The sequence below is a fragment of the Cibotium barometz genome, chromosome 37 (assembly GCF_041138505.1).
Source record: "Cibotium barometz isolate CiBa-2024 chromosome 37, ASM4113850v1, whole genome shotgun sequence".
Lineage (NCBI taxonomy): Eukaryota > Viridiplantae > Streptophyta > Polypodiopsida > Cyatheales > Cibotiaceae > Cibotium > Cibotium barometz.
In genome coordinates, this window is record NC_141082.1 from 9,239,470 (window position 1) to 9,259,193 (window position 19,724).

Sequence of the window (19,724 nt, forward strand, 5' to 3'; positions counted from 1 at the left end):
ATTGTTTCAATCAAATATATAGCCTACCTTCATTTGGATTCCCAAGGGGAAACTTGCCTAATTCCACAAAGGACCTAGCCAAAGATAAATAAAAACAAAAATGCCTTTATGACGGAATGCAATAATTATGGGTTTGTAAGTTATGATGAATTTAAGGGTGTAATAAGCTACATTTTATACACGTGTAATTGAATTGATTTGGTCTTGGTCATATATTTTGAAAGTATACGATGAATGGCAAAGACCTTGCTTATTTTCGCATAGCTAGTGTGCACAAAAAGTACCAACGTTGAAGGAAAAGGCATTTACACATAAATGGGCATGAAAATTGCTCTCAGTAACGTTTGCATGCGAGCCGCCGGCCTAGCTCAGTTGGTAGAGCGCAAGGCTCTTAACCTTGTGGTCATGGGTTCGAGCCCCATGGCCGGCGCTTATATATAGGTTTCCGTTTTCGTAACTAATTTTAGTTGCTTAAAAACGAGATCTTGGAACAGATGCGTGTCGGTCTTTACTATTTTTTTCCTAGTTCAGATGCGTGGAGCAAATGCAAGCACGCTCTATATCATAATCCAGTGTTCCAAATCATAACAGCCAAGTCACTGTGGAAGGTGGATAGTGCATTATGACTTTTACGTTCTCAGGCACATGACATGACTTGCATTGAAGAAAGTAGTGGTATCTGTTCCATGGCAAGAGCCACAAGCATGCACATACAGCTTGAAATCCCCGCACATAATAGCCTACCACAAGTTTGCCAAACCTAACTCCTAGGCCATATCTGATGTGATTGGGGTAATCACCACCCCAATATGGTATGGGTCTTCTTGAGGTTCAGTGCACTTGAGTGGTTGAGCTGCAGCCTTTGGTCCAGGCACTCTGAGAATCAAGGTGGAAGGTGGTGTGCGAATTGGATTAAAAAGGTGCCCCAACGTTGATGTACCGTTTCTCAAAACTAAGCCTCCCACTCTCCGACTCTCTACGTGCCAGCCCCATGTCCTCTTAATACCCCACCAAGTGATTCTTCTACCTTCAAGATACCCACTCCATCTCACTGCAACAGATTAGTGCAGACCCCTCACCACGATAGCTACACACCAGCATATCCCCTAACAAATACACGGGGCACCTAAGTGTAGACATGTTAACCTCAAAAAGCTCCAGCATGGTTGATCATAGCCAACCTGTCATGATGATTCATTAAGCTTCAGCCGCAACAAAGGGGTCTACTTCAGCAATTTTTGCCCAAGTCAAAGGTTTGTGTCATGCTGTCTCCCATACGTTGAGTACTATGGAGGCCACAGAATAGTACTCGCACACAAAAACACGCACACAGTACACACATGCTTTCAATCTCCCTTCTTGAAGAGAACCCTTACAAGCTTGTAAATTGAGGGAAGTGAGACAAATTGGATGTTTCGAGGCTCTTACACACTATGCTTTCTTCTGCTGTCTAAGTAGGACCGTCACCTTGATTCACTTCCCAATGCCCAATTGAATACGATGCAATATTCAAAACCAAACCTTATCAAGTTGCAAAATACTCAAACTTTCAAGATTTCGTATGGATGATTGTAAGGCAAAGTGACAACGATACTAGTGCAATTCAAACGCGTAAGATACAGCATCCTTTCCGGGCTTCAAAGAACCATAAACTCTTGGATCACGAAGTCTCAGGCCAAGAGCAGAAGAGTTTAGACCCCAGAATTCTGTCAGTTACTCATGCCTTCACATTTGATCTACCTCACTTCTTCTCTCAACGAAGCTAGTTGCTTGAATAGAAACAGTAAGAAAAGAAACAGTAACAAGGATGCTAAGTGGAGCACCAACGCATCAGACCAACTATAGAATCAGTAGTCATAGTGATTAACCAAAAATGATCTGAATCTACACAGGAAACTGGAAGCAAGCACAAAGAAATTAAAGACTGCAAGCAAACCAGTTGATATCTCCACAAATGACCACTTGGGCACTCTTAAATCCTCAAAAGCATCAAGCAAAATACAAAATACCCACTAAACAAGAATTACCTAAGTTGAATCATGGACACAATCTATACCATACAGAAAGCAACAATAACAGGTTCAGGCTGACACGGTCTCTTCTATAAAGTGTGGCCAAATGAATTGCCTCTTGTGAAATCAGATCTTCAGAGGTAAAGCACATTGAAGTTGTTCCTCTCAACACAATAGTTTTCAGGATATACCCTGTGTATAAGGTGATGAATGGAGCAACCATTGTCATTCACACCTTCATTTCCAATCAATGTGACTCTTAATCTGGACTACATTCAAATACCCTTGAGACTCCCCCATGCATCCTCAATCCTCCTCATTCTTCATTCTCACCAGGATTCTCCAAAAGATAGTTGGCAGCAAGAAGCTCATTTCTGTCACACGCCAAAAAAGCTTCTATAACACGGGCTCTATCAAATCCCAAGGCTTCAAGCTGCACAAACGCAAATCCAAAAAAAAAACATCAGATTTTATTCCTTCAAAGAAAACCTGTACTGAGGCTGGATGCACATAAAGGTCGCCCATCCATGGGAGGGACCCATCATGATCGCCCTGAGGCTCGGACACAGTCTTGCCAATCCAAGCCCCAGCCTGTTGCACACAGGTTGGGATCAATCTGTTTCCATCCTGAGCCAAAGTACATTGCATGAACTCAAAGGTTCACACAATTGAATAAGGATAATTACCCGCTGAATGGCTTCTCTCTCTTCAGGTGTAACATTGATTGCCTGGGGCATTGCTTCTGCTATCTGCCCAAGAAGATCCCTGCAAAAATCAGAAAAATGCATCAGATGCAAGGCATGCATGCTTGCAAGCTTTGCATACTAATTGATGAAGACTTTCAGACATACCCTTCTGCTCCTCCTGCACCCGGTTCATTTATCAGCCTAAGAAATTCAGGCTGGTTGTCACTGATTAAACGTAACAATTGCGGGTTTTGCTTCCCAAGCTCCAGCAGCATAGGCTGTACCACGCCAAATCATTAGTAAATAGGAGTAGAAAAATGAGCTGCCTTCTAAAGCCTGGCAAAACGTGGCAAGAAAGCCAACCTGTAAAATCTGGGGGTTTGCTTGAACCATACTTCTTAGAGCTTGAAACTGTCACAAAAAAGGCAATCACAAGTGTTAGAAGTTCTTATCCCCAACAATCATAAATGGGCAAACCCTTAATGAGGCTAATGCCTTGGAAGACATATGGTTGAGCTAAACGTGTCTGTCATGACTCAACGCAAAATGAAAGAAAGAATTCTTTGTATCCTTTGTATAATAATTATACTTTCTTCTATGTTTTCCATGTTTTCCTTTGAATTTAGATAAGCCAGAAAATCCATTCATTTGGATAGATTCGTGCATAGGAGCTGGCTACTGGTGAGTGGCCATAGGTCATGGTGGGTCCACGCAGTGGGCTAGAACATGGATAGTGCACACTTCCACCTATATGACCTGATTGGGCGCCTATGGCCAGAACTCAAGCATACTAGGTCACACACAGAAAGGATTGATGCCTGGTAGTGTGGGCTAGATCCGCCAGAACAGACAGTTACAATCGATAAGATGGCATGACCAATTAAAGTCTATGTTAGAGTGATTGCTTGATTTTCATTTGACATGAGTTAGATGCATCAGATTGAAAAAAAACCATTACTGTTTTGTGAATGTGGATGGAAAGAGCTTTTATTTGACTCCCATATTGGGGGGTCCTTAAAATCTAGGGTCGGGTCCTAAAAAATAGGAACCTCAGTTTGCCCTAAGAAGGCTAACCCTAAAAAATAGAGATTTTCTAAAATTTAGGAATCACTTACTATATTTAGTAATCTTTGTATCCTGTGCTTGCTAAATTTGGAGGTTTCTATTTTTTTTTAGCAGTTGACCTCTCACCACAGAAAGTTCTAGAAGAATGGACAAGTGTCCCAACACTTGTCACTTGAGCTCCAAGTGTTCTAGAAAAATGGACAAGTGTCCCAACACTTGTCCCACCTGACATGTCGCTAGACACTTGTCTTTTTCAGCCTTACTTCCCTCTTAAGCCTTGAAGCTCTCTTTTCCTAAATACAACCCTTTCCTCTCATTCTACACACAACTCCCTTGCTATAAATCAGTCCCTACTCACCCTAAAGCAACCCACACCACTTGAGTACAACCCCTACCTCTCCATCAACGCTTCCACATGATGTAACTACTCCATCTTCCACCTTTTCCCATGCTGTCCATTATTGCAGCAAGTTTGTGAATGGGGTTTCAACTCTCTTATTACTCCAATTTCAGCTTTATAAAGTCTCTTTTCCCTTCATCTTTGGATCAAGTATGCATTTGCATACTTGCTTGTTTTTGTATGTTCATTAGCATAGACTTTTGCATGGTCTCTGAGAGTGAAGATTACTTCTTCAATCTCAGGTTGATTGTAACTGAACTCAATCCTAAAGTACTTGGATTGAGTAGAAATAAATTCCCATCTTGGGGCGGGCGCGCGGGGGGGGGGGGGGGGGGGGGGGTTGGGGCCCATCTTCAACCCTCAATCTGGCTCCATCATATGTCTCTCAACTTTACTTCCAATATGTATTGCTATCTTATGCACATGTGTTGTAATTAATTTCAGCATTGAGTTATTTGGAGTTAGTTTTATTATTCATCTATTTTTAAGTGTGGAATAACCATCGAAAATAAACGGGAACATTAATTGCTAAGCATACCACGTTGTACGCGGCGCTTACAATGGTATCAGAGCTTTGGCTCGATCTTATACCCCCTACACTGGTAGTGCTTGCAATTAGTATTTTCTTTAGTTACATGTGTAGTGTAACTTTACTCTTTGCATTTGCTTGTTTTCATAATCATACTCATCCACATGGAGACTCAAGCTACCCACGAAAACCATGTGGGAGAGCAGAGCACTCTTTTGATGAAAGCAATAGAAAGCCTTCGGGAGGAAAATCAATTGATTCGTCAGCAACTCTCAAATATGGAGGCTACTAAGAAGAATAGTGTGAAGAAGAAAAGAGGCAGATTAGTCTCAAAACAATCAAAGAGGCGTCATCAAAGTTCTTCTTCATCAAGAACGTTTTCTTCTTCTTCTTTCTCTTCTTCATTCAAACGGGAGTTCACACCATTCTCGCGGGTGAAGCTATCAAAGGCAGTCTCATCAACATCCTCGCAAACATCGTCGATCACCATCTTCTTCTCCATCTTCCTCTTCGACTTCTTCAGTATCAAGTTCTAGGCATAGAAGAAGGCAATCAAAGAAGACCAAATCCTTATCCCAGCTTGAAAAGAAGATAAAATTCAGTACGTATGATGGTTCTCATAACACCGATCTTCTTCTTAAGTTTATTCGTCAATTTCAAATTTTATATGGTCGTGATAACTATAAAGAAAAAGAAAAGATCAAGTTTGCGGCTCTTCATTTGACCGACTTAGCTCACACTTGGTGGACGGGGTTGGAGTGCAACCATGCTACCCCAAAATCTTGGAGGCCTTTTATTCGAATGCTGAAGGCCCAGTTTCTTCCCATTCATTTCAAAAGAAATGTGAAGACGGAGTGGGATAGGTTTTGGCAAAGAAAGATTGAGTCTCTTGATGATTATACGAAGAGATTTCGGGAGCTACTCTAAAAAGTTCAACACTTCAAGAAAATCAGCAACTCTGAAAAGATGAGGAAGTTCCAAGGTGCCCTACACTTCAAACTTCATACTGCTCTCAATCATTATCGCTGCTCCAATTTGAGAGAACTCATAGACCATGCAGAGACATGGGAAATGGAGCATGGCAACAACAAGGTGCTTCAAAAGAATGAAAAGAAGAGGTCCTTTGACAAGGAGGATAATTCAGCCACTAAAGAAGGGAGAAAACAGCAGCAAAGGCAGCCACCAACTCAAAAGAATATGAGGCCTTATGGACCTTCCAATGCCCCTCAATTCCGCTCCAATATATATTCCCAAACAAAGCAAATCTCTAAAGAAGAAAAGCAACGCTACATGAAAGAAGGGAAGTGCTTCAAGTGTGGACAGCCAGGTCACATCTCCAAACATTGTCCCAACAAAGGACAAAACAAACCCTCCAACAACTCCATACCACAAGTCACAATCAATGTGATAGGAGATGTGGTGGAGAACACAACTCACACCCCAAAGATGCGCCAACTATTGAAGGCTTGGGATCAAATGCAAGGAAAGCAAGCTCTTTTCCTAATAGACCCTGCAGCCAATGAGAACTTCATCTCTTGGCAATTAGCAAAAGAGCTTGGCCTAAGGAATGAAGATATGGATACTCCAATGGAACTACACCAAGCTGTTCATCCTGATGATGGAGATGCAGAGAAGACAGTTGTACCTTACATCGGCAAGCTGAAATTCCAGCTACAAGGCTACAGTGATCAAGATACCTTTTGCATCACCGATCTTGATGGTTCTGATGTGATTCTCCGCATGCCTTGGAATCACAGGGTAGATTCAGCTCTCTACTCCTGTCACGTGCATCCCGCACTTGGATGCCACGTAGACATTTCTGTACAGAAGGTGCAAGACCTGGGATGGTGAACTGGTCCCATGTGAGCCCAGTCCGGGACGAGTCAGCCAGGGATCCATCTCAATCGTCCAAGGTCAGGTGTGCATTGTCCTGCACATGAGTCCAAGGTCAGGTGTGCACTGTCCTGCACATGAAGCAGTGCCAGTCCGCGCTGTGAGTCTCCCTCTGGAATGATGTCAGATGTTCTGTGTATCTGGTTTGCAACTGGATGCCAGACCTCTGTAGGCATGTAGGTTTGCATGTAGAGATGGGGCCAGCCCATAGGGCTACCCCAATGCGAAGGTTTGCACTTGTAGTGTGGGCATGGGGGAGGTGTAGAACCACCCCCAAGGGGCCAGGAGGGCCCAAGCTGTGCACACGAGCCATGGCTTGGGCTGGAAGGGCTGTCGGCCAGCCCTAGGGCTGCTGGACAGGCAGCCGACAGGGTTAGAAACCCTACCCAGCAAGTCGGCCAGGTGTAGGGGGCAGTCCCACACCCATGCGCATGGTGCCCAGCAGCCTGGAAACTGTCCAGCAGGCAGGCGTAGAGTGGCCAGCATGTTATAGAATGTGAAAGCATTTTATTTAAAAAAAACCTAGTCGTGGGGCTTCATGAAGCTGGCCGACTGGATGATAGAGGGAGTATAAATACTCCAGCCAATAATCATTGAAGTCATCTCATAATTCACCAAGTGCATCAAGCAAACAAGGGCCAGGACAGCCAAGAGGTTGCTAACGCAAAGGGGTGAAGGACTGAAGGTCAAGGGCAGGTTTTCCAGCCAAGAAAAGGTCAAGTTTCTGTATTTGTTTTCAGATTTACGTCATTCTAATAAAGCAAATACACCATCCGTGGTGGGGGCCCTACAGAGGGTAATTGGGACCCAATACTGTCCTCTCCATCTCCCCTTTCTCTCTCTATTTTCTGCACATCTCCTTTTCAGTTTGTGCGTTAATTCCGTCGCGAAAAGAGTGCTGATTTTTCTGAGTTTTGAAGTACCGATCCTTCTCCGAAGCTTCCGCATATTACAGTGGTATCAGAGCCTACTTCAAGGACAAAGATTCAGCAAAGAAAACCAGAAAATTTTTTCGCTCGTGTGGTTGGTTTTTAGACGCCGGTGGACTACCCCTTTCGGAGTGACTCCTGTCCCTCGAAGGACGGTTGGTTTTTAGCCTCCGGAAGTCTCCCACACAGATAGTGGATGGTCAGATTGCGTTCCGGAAAGGAATTGCATTTTCCCGCTATGGCGAGTTTCGGCGACGAGAGAGAACCAGAACCATGGGACCAGAGTGCACCAGGCAGCCCAGCTAGGACACCCGGCTTGAGTGTCACAGACATGTTCCAGCAGATGATGCGAGCAATCGCAGACCAAACAACCAAGTTGGATGAGCAGAAGGCGCGGATTTTGGCTCTGGAGGAGCATTCTCGCTCTCCAGCGTCGCGTTTTCCATCTCCTCCTCCCTCTCCTTCCGTATCCCAGATACCAGATCCTCGTCACAGGGACCCTCTCGCGGGGTCACAGCCGCAGCCAAGCTCCTTGCTTGAGATGCAGATGCGTGCATTGGAGATTCGACAACGAGAAGACAACGCCATGCGACGAGTGGAACACGAGCGTTACCTCAGAGCTTTGGATGCCAGATTGACACCGGCGGCGCCCTCGAATCATTTTCCCGAGAAAATGAATTTCAGTAAGTATAATGGTAAACTCGATCCCACTACTCTGTATTCATGGTTACATCAATTTGAAGCTTACTTTGCCGCAGTTAGGAAAACAGATATTGACAAAGTGATCTTAGCTAGTTGGTACTTGGAAGGTGAGGCCATTCCTTGGTGGACTCAGTGGGCTCATGCCTACACCAGAGCAGGTATGGCAGCTTATGTGTGGGACGAGTTCGTCCGCGACCTTAAGCAGCAGTTTCTACTGCCCCATTACCTTGAGCGACTCGAAGACGAGTTCAGGGGAGCGCGTCAGAACGCGCAACCAGTCCTTCAGTTTGCCAATAAAATTTCGACTTTGTGTCTACAATTAGGCTTATCTGATTCGGACAAGAAAGGGCAGTTTTTGTATGGCCTGGACACGCAAGTCCAATGGGAGGTGCGTATGTTTAGGCCAGCCACCTTTGAGGACGCACTCTCGCTTGCGCAGAGTGCAGAAATGAAACACAATGGTGGCAAGCCCAAGACTTCCCAGCCGGCTTCTCCCAAGGCTAACGCCTCGGGGGGCAAAAGCCAGAACCAGACGGGGTTTTTCCCATGACAGAGCCCGGGAGCCTCTGGCTCCAAGAACTCGAACAAAGCGTCTAAGCTTACTCCAGACCAGAAAGCGAAGGCAGGCAAGACAGGTGGCAAGTTGAGTGCTGAGGAGCTTTCTCAGTTCAGGAAGGAGGGTAGATGTTTCTTTTGTCACACAAAAGGACATACTTCTCGGGATTGTCCGAAGAAGCCTCCAAAGGCCGCTGCCGCCTCCACAGCTTCCGTGGTGGTGAGCACAGCTCCCACACAGACCCCAGCGGCTACCCCTAGTTCTTCAACCCCCGGTGCTTCAGTTGGAGCAATTATTAGCCGGGAGCTCGAAGATAAGCAGAAGGGCGCCCATGACCAGGAGTATGAGCGCAACGAATTGCTCAAGTCCTTTGGCTACATAGGTGGCCAGAGAGTCGTTGTCTTGTTTGACAGCGGCAGCACGGAGGATGTGATCAGGGAACAGGCCGCTAGGCGTGCCCGTTTCGAGCTGACTCTGGTGGACAAACAAGTTGAGGGTTTTAGCACAGGTATGACAACGAGCGTCAAGTATGAAGCTCTAGGTGCTAAGTTAGTGATTCAGGGCATAGAGTTTGTGCGTGACTTTATGGTTGCCCCTCTTGTAGGAGCAGACATAATTTTGGGTATCCAGTGGTTTCACAAGTTTCTTCCTAATGTCAAGTGGGACAAGCACACGTTCCAAATCGATCGGAATGTGTCAAACACCCCGGTGACCATTAAGTGTGAGCCAGGTATTCCAAACTTTCCGCTCAGAAGCCACTTGCAGGCTAAGCGAGCAGTTAGAAAAGGCGCACAGTGTGCAATGATTTACATCCAGACAGCCCAGACGGTGGCCAGTGCTTCCAAGAAGTACTCGGTTCTCCATGAAAAGTTCCAGAAGATTTTTCTTCGGGACAGTCTCCCTCCCCAGCTCCCCCCGTCCAGACCAGAGGATCACAAGATTGACCTCCTCCCAGGCTCGGAACCCCCGAGCATGTTTCCGTATCGCCTTTCTAAGGCAATGGAATCGGAGTTGGACCACCAACTCCAAGAATTGTTGCAAGCTGGCTTCATCCGCCCCAGCATGTCACCATTTGCAGCACCGATCTTGTTTGTCAAGAAGAAAGATGGGTCTTCTCGGTAGTGTGTCGATTATCGTGCACTCAACAAGCTGACTATCAAGAGCAGATTCCCGATGCCACGAATTGACTATATTCTCGAGAGGCTGAATGGAGCTAAGGTGTTCTCCAAACTGGATTTAAAGAGTGGGTACCACCAGATACGGATTGTAGAGGGGGACATCCCCAAGACAACCTTCCGTACAGAACGGGCCCACTATGAATTTGTGGTTATGCCATTTGGATTGACAAACGCCCCAGCTACATTTAACCGCATGATGATGCGTATTTTCCGGGAGTTCATTGGCAAGTGTGTGTTCATATTTCTAGACGACATACTCATATTTTCAGCTATAGTTGAGCAGCATGACATTGATGTGGAGAAAGACCTTAAGTTGCTGGAAAGCAACGAGCTCTATGTCAATGAAAAGAAGTCAGAATTTTATCTGTTCCAGGTACATTACTTGGGATATATAATTAGTGCTGAAGGCATTCGACTTGATCCGGCTAAAGTGGCCGAGATTGTTAACTGGGAAGTACCTCAGACCGCTTATGACATTAGATCATTTGTGGGTATATGCCAGGCATATTCCACCCACATTGACAAGTTTTCTGATCTCTCTGCAGACCTCACCGATCTGCTAAAGGGAGTGAAAACAAGAAGGCAAAAGATTCGAATGACTCCACGAGCGTTGGAGGCATTCCAGAACCTCAAGGTGGCTTTATCAGAAGCGCCTTGTTTAGCCCTTGCCTCGTGGGACGAACCATTTCAAGTGATCACCGATGCGAGTAACATCGCAATTGGAGGTGTATTGCAACAAAATGGTCATCCGGTAGCTTACATGTCTCGTAAGTTACTTCCCACCGAAAAGAACTACTCGGTCTATGATTGTGAACTCCTAGCAGTTATACAGGCCTTGAAACAATGGAAAAATTTCCTGTATGGCCGTGACTTCGAGGTTCGCACTGACCATCAGGCATTGCGCTGGATTCAGACGATGCCAAGTGCATAGTGGAGTGATCGACAACACCGTTGGAGTCAGATATTCCAGCAGTTCGGTGGCATGATTGAGTACCTTCCAGGAAAGGCCAATCCAGTGGCCGATGCTTTGAGCAGGAAGGGACAAGTATCAGCGATTCAGACCACTAGACTTGACCTTGTTGGTACAGGACTAGAAGACATGAAGCACACGTACGCGGATTCCGAGGAATGCTATCGCATACTTGCTGCAGTGCGAGCAGGCAGAGGTCCATGTGCAGGCCACCAGGCAGCCACAGGAAAGCAAGGTAGGCGGCAGCAGCACAAGAAAAGCGGCAGCCAGAAAAAAGCTGGCCACCAAGATAAGCGCTACCAAGAAAACAAAAAAAAACCGGGGAAGCCTAGCAAAAGAAAGCATTGTTTTTTTTAAGGTTCGTTTTTATTCTTTTTTTTTGTAAAAATCAATATTTGCGATTTCAAAAAAAAAGAGCCGAAATTAGCATGCTGTTTTTTTTAAGAAACAGGTATGTTTTTTTTTAATGAAAAAAAAAACACCTACCTTCCCGAAGCTGATGGTGCGCGTGGGGGTTCCTTACCTGGTCGCCTGTGCTATAGACATGGGAAGGACTATCGATGGCACTGTCGGCGGTTGCAGGGATTGTCGGGGCTCGATGGGGCTTCTAGCAGCCCACATGGGACTGTACCTTGTTGGCGGGCACCCCTTTGGGGTGAGGAAGCCCAAGTTTTTGGGGCTGTTTCCCACGCAGCCACGCATGACGTGTGCACACACTCATGCAGATGCAGGGAAGTCTAGCAGAGCCACACATGCCATGGCCATCCGTGTTACCCGAAGTCTACATCACGCCGCCAAAGGTTGTGGACAGCCACATATAGGTTGTCCGGATAGAGGCGTACGATCGTCAGTGGGCTGCTCTACAGCAGCAAGTGATGGCGACATGTTTTTCTACGATCTCTCTTCAGATTCTTCTCTCTCCAAAATGTCTAGGTTGTGTACAGGACTGTGTGGTGTACTTGTGAGGTTCGGATGCACGTGCTTCATTCTATCTCAGTTTTGGATTAGTGTGTTATGAGGTATGTGTTTATTTTTTCACATGCAAGGAACATGCAAGATAGAGTTTAACAATAAAAGCAAAGTGTACAATAAAAGCACAGTGTTATACCGTGTTATGCAAGTACACATGTTTGTTCTGGGATACACCTGGGAGTTTTTACTCCAAGAACTTCACGGACACAGAGTTAGTCATGGCCTTGTACCATGCAAGACATAGACCTAATACCCTACAGATATTGGAATGACCATTGTTTTCATTGTTGGGCTTTGATAGGCAAGACTTATCTACATATGTAGGATTGAGGAATAGTTGACCACACATTGATACTGTGGCTACACAGATATTTGATAGAGGGCATCTAGATTAAATTTACGTGTTGGGATTCGTTGTCAGATTGCATGACAAGACGGTTATGCGACAATACCCAATATGTACGTTTTCAGCCTTCCAGTCCTTAAGGTTTTGATGGTCCTCTACATAGCAAGAGTGTGTACAGATATTCACGCTATTCGAAGTATACCCGCCTATTCTTATACCAAGACTATTGAATCATGGTTATTCAAGAATTTGCGTGATGCGGATAAGTTTTTGGAAGCAAGTTTTGGTTTCCAAGATTTTCTAGGTTTAGACAGATGCTTTGACTGGGACGCTGGTCAAGGTTGTTCTTCTTTGTGTACACAGATGTTGTCTAATCCCTGGACCGAGTTATGATCACTAGTCTCGTTTGGAGTTCTTCCTTTCGAGAACTTGTTTCAGTTTGTGGCACATGGTCAGCCATTGGCATTTATTGTTTCTAATAGATCGCGACAGATCCACAAACTAGTGTTTTGTAGTAATCGTAGCACAGGTATGGGGTGTATCATGGTGGTATGGGACGCCATGATCCATCGCATGTTACGGGGCTACGCCAGATTGTCAAGACTTTATTCAGACTCTGCGCCTACAAACACAAGGCTATCTCAATATTTTTGAGGGATAGATGCTTTACTTTTGATACAGACAGTTATGATAGATGCTAGCTTGAAGCATAACCAGGTCTATTGGAACAGTTGTTCCTTTCATGTCCAACGTACTCACAGACTTTCTGAGGTCTGTTTGGGAAGTTAGACTTCCGAGGTGACGGAGGACAGATTGATGATCTTTTCTAAAAGATCGGTTCTTCTCTTGTTTGGGAAGAGACTACTGTTGTGTTCCACTTGGTTCAGGCTTCAGTTGTAAGTTCTAGGATTTCCCAGTTTTGTGGTTTTTTACAGACCAGATTTACAGAGGACATCAAGATGAAAGCATGGTGGTCAAATGGAAGATACTTTTGGTTTCGGGATAACTTTTTAGGATAGTGGTTGCTTACTTCTGGTACTGGTAGCATTGTGAACTTAGAGTTACCCAGATGATCCATATGCTCCGGATTAGGCTTTTGTGACTAGGAATTGACGCTCATGTGATGTTACTTGAGCAGGTCGATCTCTTAGTCAGATTGTCCTTGAGAGTATTGGTTTCGACCAATAGAGGGTGTTTCTCTAGTGTTGCGAGTGTGACAACTTCTCCTTGAGTTCTTTTTCTTGAGCTCAAGAGTGAGCTCTTTTGAGGAAGGGGAGTATGTCATGTGCACACTAGGGGCAGGCAGATTGGCGAGCTAGAGTATGATATGTTGTGGGCGGACATGTGTTTTTTGGTCCGCTATTGATAGCGTGTGCTTTTTGGGCGTTCCTTCCCTATTTATTGGGGGGAGGGGTACCAGTTGGGCACACACCGAAGGATGGAGCATAGTAGTGCAAAGCGCGCGGAGCAGGTGCACCATCGCGCAAGAGGCCGACGTCCTTGGGGGACAACCCCAGGTGGTAGAGGACACCGGACGAGGACGATGGCATGGCACTCACGAGAGCATGACGCTCTAGCTCGTGGCTCAGTGGGGACAGCCAAGTCTTGTGGGCTTGCCCACGGCTGTCATGGTTGGGTGGCGAGTATGCCTGCACCCAGATATGTTTCTTCCGCTTTGCCTTCTAGGGTTAGGGATCGTTGCTTTGTCTTGCTTTTCAGGGCTGTTTTGCAGATTTCCCTCGGAGTGATCTCGGGATTTCACACTTGGGTCCTCATCCCCTAAGGAGTCCTCCGTAGTGGAGATACGCACTTATGAGCTATAAACTCACTTATATAGGGCTTGGGCTATGAATAAAGAAGGAAAGCACACTTATTGGTAATAAGCCCTTTCACACTAACCCATGCCATAAGCATCTATACGTCACTTATTACCCATTCAAGGCCGCCCCTAGGTTTAAGACTAGCCTCAAATTATATGTCAGCCAAGTTATAACTTTTAGGGTCATAACACCAGCTCTCCCAAATAAAGTACTTGTGTAGGATTTGCAAGCCAAAACTGGTTGCCACACTCTAGTTATGGGACTGTGACCCTAATCATTTTGTACTTGTCTGACACTTTCACATTCATAATCAGTTTTTTTTTTTAAGCAAGGCCAAAAACGATGTCTCTCTTCCCAAAGATTACATACAAGCCCTTGAGTCCTTTGGGAATGACACCATGTCAGACCAAACTAAATTTGAATGGCTAATGAGCTTTCCAATAATAGCTGTCGTTTCATAGCATAAGTACCTGAGGATTGTTTCTCAAAAAATCCAGAGCCCCTGGAGCAGCACCACCGAGACCAGGCATGCCCTGAAAGCAATATCACAAACTGGATAAGAAGACCACATTGTGGCAGGACATAATCTTCCAATGGAGGCAAATTAACTTGTAAATGAAGAGAAAATACTACTGCCACTAATCCAAAAAATACATGTCCATAGTGCTCGCAACCTGAGGAAAGAGGTCCAACGGTGCTGCATTCGGTCCTCTGCCAGGGGCAGGCTGGGTCACGGCTGCAGGAGCTGGTGCAGGAGCTGGAGCCGGAGCCGGAGCCGGAGCCGGTGCCCGTGCCAGTGTCGGAGCCACAACCCCTGTAGCTGCTGGAGCCACCGAAGGAGCAACCTCTGCTGAATTTGGTATACCCTGAACAAAGACAAACAAAGACACAATGAATTGTAAATGGACCTTAATACTCAGGTTTGTACATATAATGTTGTAGCTAGAAGGCATACACTATAGAGATATTCCACAGCTCTCTCTGGATTGTTGAAAGCAGCACGCAAAGCTCGTAGAACTGTTTCCCGCTCCCAGCTCCCGCCACCCATGTCCATGATCCATTCAACTGTTTGCTCAAGGTTTGTTCCAGCAACAAGATTGGAGGCAGCCTGCCCATACAAATCTGCAGGCCTGCAATTTACCTCTTATCAGCCTTTAAAAAAACTATTTGATTCAATAACCTACTCAACTTAGCAAACCAGCCTAGATTCTTGAAGACTGCAGGAGCTTCAGTACTTAAAAACCCTTGCAGATGGTAAATGTAGTTATTATTTTTGCACAGAGCTTGAAGACGTATGATATCAACATGGATATACTTACTGCAAGGATGAAGCTGCCACAGGGGTCGCAACTGTCGATCTGTATAGAGCGCAATACACTGACATAAATGCAATGTACTTACAGTAGCTCCGCTATGTCCACAGTACTTTGATAAACAATAAAATAAATCCAATCATAAATTGAAGACGCACAGAGTAGGGGCCAGGGCAGGGGCAGGGGCAGGAGCAGGAGCAGGGGCAGGGGCAGGGGCTGGAGCAGGAGCAGGGGCAGGAGCAGGAGCAGGAGCAGAAGCAGGAGATGGAGATGGGGCTGCTGCTGGTGATGCAGGTGCAGCCGGGCTAGGAGCCGGGGCAGGGGGGAATGATGTTGCAGAGACCTGCAAAACTCATAAGCAATCCTGAGTCAGCATCAAACAACATCCCTTCTACACTGTAACACCAAACCATGCTACCTGAGTCCAACATCTAGATCCAGGAAAAACTTATTGAGCTTGCACTAACCTGAGCCACTCCACTTGCTGAGGGAGTTGCTGACGGTGTGGATGTTGCTGCTTTGGTCTGGAAAAGAACCAACAAGGGGTAGTGCGTTGGTTAGAAATGCAGCATAGAAAAAGAGAAGGTTAAATGCAGCAAGTATGTGTCTCTGTTTGTGCTGATGGTGGGTTGGATAGTGTGATGTGTCTGTATGTTTGTGCTGATGGTTTGGGGGGGAGGGGGGCACGTACCTTTGTGAGCATTATAACTAAAAAACTGTTCTCCACCACGCTGTTCTCCTCCATGGTAGTCTCGTCTTTCATCACTTTCCCTTTATAGATAAGCAGCTGCTGAGAACGAGGAAACGCATCCTTCCCCTGAATATCTTCGATTCTCTCTTTGATAGCAAGAACCTGCAACGACACACAGCTGGGTTACACGTCCTATTGAGGATCTGTAAGGTAGCCAGCCCAATGCCGTAATTGGACACCCAAGCTCCTGGTGGCTGATCAGAGTGTTCCCAATGGGCATTCCTGTTCCTAAGTCTTTGGCCAATTCTATTACCACAAGGATACTCCACATGGCTGTACTCATATCGCCCAATATAGGTGCAGTTTTCCATACAAATGTATGTACTAACTTATGAGTTAAGTCAATAACGTATGTGCTTTGTCTGCTGAATAAGACAACAGGACCAATCCTATTCGCTTTGCGCCTTCAAGATGACAGGGCCTGCCCTTACCCTGACAAAAACACATTGCCGGGGGACTGACTACTGACAGCTCTGATGATATCTCACCACATGGTAAATATCGTATACATAATGATCAAAAACTGCACACAACAAGTACATGCTATCATGCTTTGGGTCATGAATCATGCAATGTTCAACTGCGTAGCACTTATTTCCACGTGTCTCAGATGTAGTACACTGTTCTGTAACCCTACACTATGTGAATAGTGCATCATACATACATAAGTGATCTAGGGAAGAGATCAAACCGATGCTTTATCTTCCCCGTTTTATTTTCCCTTACTCAGCCCTAATCCTATACGCACAAACATGCATCAAAACTTGGGTTAAAGTTTTCCTGTTTCTGAACCTAGCCCTAACCCTAAACTTCAGCCTAACCCCAACCCGAGGTGAAGAGAAAAGGACTAACCGTATCTGTGCTGTTGACGTCTATGTCGAAGTGATTGCCTTTCAGGGTTTTGACAGAAACCTTCATCGCTGCTGCAACTGCTGCTTACGACGACTATGACTGGTGATCTCCCACTGAGACTGAGAGAGAGAGAGAGAGACGGCGAGAAAAAAAAAAATAGTGAAAAAACTGTGATAAATCGGAAGAAAAGCAACTTATATGATGATCAATTACGTAGCACCATTCACACGGGGCGTAGTACAGATCGATTCTAACGGCGCCGTCAAAGTAAAGCTGTCGGCCTCCGGACGCCGTCGAGACTCGAGTATATCGTAGTGTTTATGGATTTTAAGATTATAGTTGTATTAAGATTAATCTAGTAGCCTCCTAGACTATATCACACATGTTTTTGTTTTTCCAACCAGGGTCTAACATGGCTTCAGAGTGCCGCCCTTAGACTCGAATAGAGAAACGATTTTGCCATTAGCTTCATCGCCTCCCAACGTGAAGGTACTTGGTTCAACGCTATATCCTAATGGCATCCAAATGTTGTACCACTCTATCATTTCATTTTTTTAAACTAATTCAGTAGTTCTTGGTATATGTGGGGGTGACAACTCACGAAATTGCACTCAATAACCCATTGAGAACGCAACACTTGCATATATTGCCAATCCCTCTACTGCTACTACATCATATATGCCATCTCCGTCAATATGATATCCCCTAATCGTTGCTTCGTAAGTGCTTAAATGCTACCTTGGGTTGATTGGTGAATATGCGATGCATGAAGGGTAGCCTAAACTATGTGCTAGCATTGAATGCAAAGACACAATATCAGCTGAAATTGCATTCTCCAAGTCGATCAGACTAGGGCAAAATCTTAGCCCAATCTTTTTTATAGTCTTCTCCCAATTATAATTGCATCATTACAATTGATTAAACTAGGGCAAGGAGTGGGTGTCATGTCATATTGAGTTTTTTCTTTTCAAAAAACTCGATGTGCGAGATATACATCTAACAGTTCTATGTGCATGAAGTTCTCTTATGTATTGCCTATAAAAACTCAAAAGCAATGAATGTGAACAATGCCAATGGTTGCAAGTTTTTAGTAAACACTACTTAGGGCCATGTTGCATGTAAATGCTAAAATGGAGATAAATATGGTGGGTTTTCAACCGTGGCCAAGAAAGGTGAGTCCCCTTTATGTTTATCATGCTATACTCAAGTGTAAGAGAACTCCCCTAATGCACATGTGTATGCTACTCAAGTGTAAGAGAACCCACCCTAATGCACACATGTATGTGCATGTGCCTATTACGCTTGGTGTTATGGACTCTCACTTGATGGGGGGAAGTATGGGTCCCATATTCGATGAAATGCCACTCGAACCCAAAGCTAGCTAGTTCTCCTCAAAATATGTTGAGGTGTAGTAGTTAACTAGACTATCTAGGGGTTAAACACTAGTGCATGTGCATGCACACACACACAAGACAAAGTGGAGTATCCTAGTTATACATGGTTAGGGAAATATAAAGACAAATGTGGCAAACCCAATAATTAGCACCTTTATCTTCAATTGTAGTGGTGATTGTGTGAGTAGCAATCATGACTTGAAGCTATTTTACACTAGTCTTAGAAAAAGGAGAGTATCCTAATTGTAAAAGTTTGGGAAATAGAAAGACAATTGTGGTAGTTATTGTATGAGTAGTAATTATGACTTGAAGCTATTTTACATTAGTCTTGGGACCACCCACATTAGAGGAGTGCTTTAACAAAAAGAGTAGCATGCAACCTTTTCAGTTATTATTCAAAAACTATTGCAACTTACAAATGACACAGATAAGAGTTATATGTATTAAGTAACCAAAGTACTCAATGTTCTTACAATGTATATTTTCATGTGAGTGATATATATGTCCAACATGGCCTTGATATTTACCACCAACAACCATGTTAACCTTGGGTAGAAATAAGAAGGCAAGTAGCCTCATGTTAACTCAATGTTCAGGGCTTAACAATTGTTTCGCCTAGCATTTACTACACAAGCATGAGTCTATGGGGAATTCGTGAGCAAATCTCACCCTTGGATTGCATAATAATTTGCCATTAAAGTTTTTAGGGTGAGTATCATATATCCTCCTCATGATTTTATTTCTTTTAACTTTTCTTTTCACTCGACTGAAAGTCTTGAGTACTATTAGTCATATAGCCACGTGGCTTTACACAATTAAATTAATAAGAAAATAATCGAATTAGTGATAAAGCAAGTACATGGATCTAGCTTACACGTCAAAAGTGTAGCTCACACACAATCAACAATATAACAACAACACATTATAACAATGAACACATGTCTAAAGTAGGTGTCACACTATCAAGGTAAACAATGTGTCATTATCAAAAAATGTATCAAAAGAACAAGTCAAGTCAAATATGATTGCTATGTACATATCAAAAGAACAAGTAAAATATGATTGCCAAATAGGTGGGTGGTGCAAAGGCAACAAAATGATACAAACAATTTAGCTAAGTATACTAATGTTAAAGACCACCACTTAAAATAAGCTACCTCTCTAAGGTTCTTACCCATAGCTAGTGTGCTTTGCTTTTTGCTACTATGTTTTGCTTTTCACAATTGAAATGTGTGGTAAGAGATAATGATTGTTTTAAGCTTAGCAAACTAGTGTGAAGGTTTACTCATAATAGATGCTGGCATAATCTTTTGCTACCAATTTGGCTTTATCCTTCTGATAGTTCCATAACCTTTT

The 19,724-nt window shown here is 44.4% G+C and overlaps 1 protein-coding gene and 1 non-coding gene across 2 annotated transcripts; one reads left to right on the forward strand and one right to left on the reverse strand.

Moving 5' to 3' along the window:
• The first annotated feature begins 357 nt into the window (after positions 1-357).
• TRNAK-CUU (transfer RNA lysine (anticodon CUU)) lies at positions 358-430 on the forward strand. The gene has a single exon. It is a non-coding gene; the product is annotated as a tRNA-Lys (tRNA).
• Positions 431-2,080: 1,650 nt separating this feature from the next.
• LOC147616909 (ubiquitin receptor RAD23c-like) lies at positions 2,081-17,165 on the reverse strand. The gene is made up of 12 exons (XM_086776547.1): positions 16,975-17,165; positions 16,063-16,224; positions 15,839-15,895; positions 15,530-15,714; positions 15,378-15,416; positions 15,014-15,188; positions 14,733-14,924; positions 14,529-14,591; positions 3,062-3,109; positions 2,864-2,976; positions 2,699-2,777; positions 2,081-2,445 (listed from the first exon to the last, which is right to left on the reverse strand). The coding sequence occupies exons 1-12, from the start codon at positions 17,038-17,040 to the stop codon at positions 2,329-2,331; spliced, it is 1,296 nt and encodes a 431-aa protein (XP_086632673.1). The 5' UTR covers positions 17,041-17,165; the 3' UTR covers positions 2,081-2,328.
• Between the last annotated feature and the right edge of the window lie 2,559 nt (positions 17,166-19,724).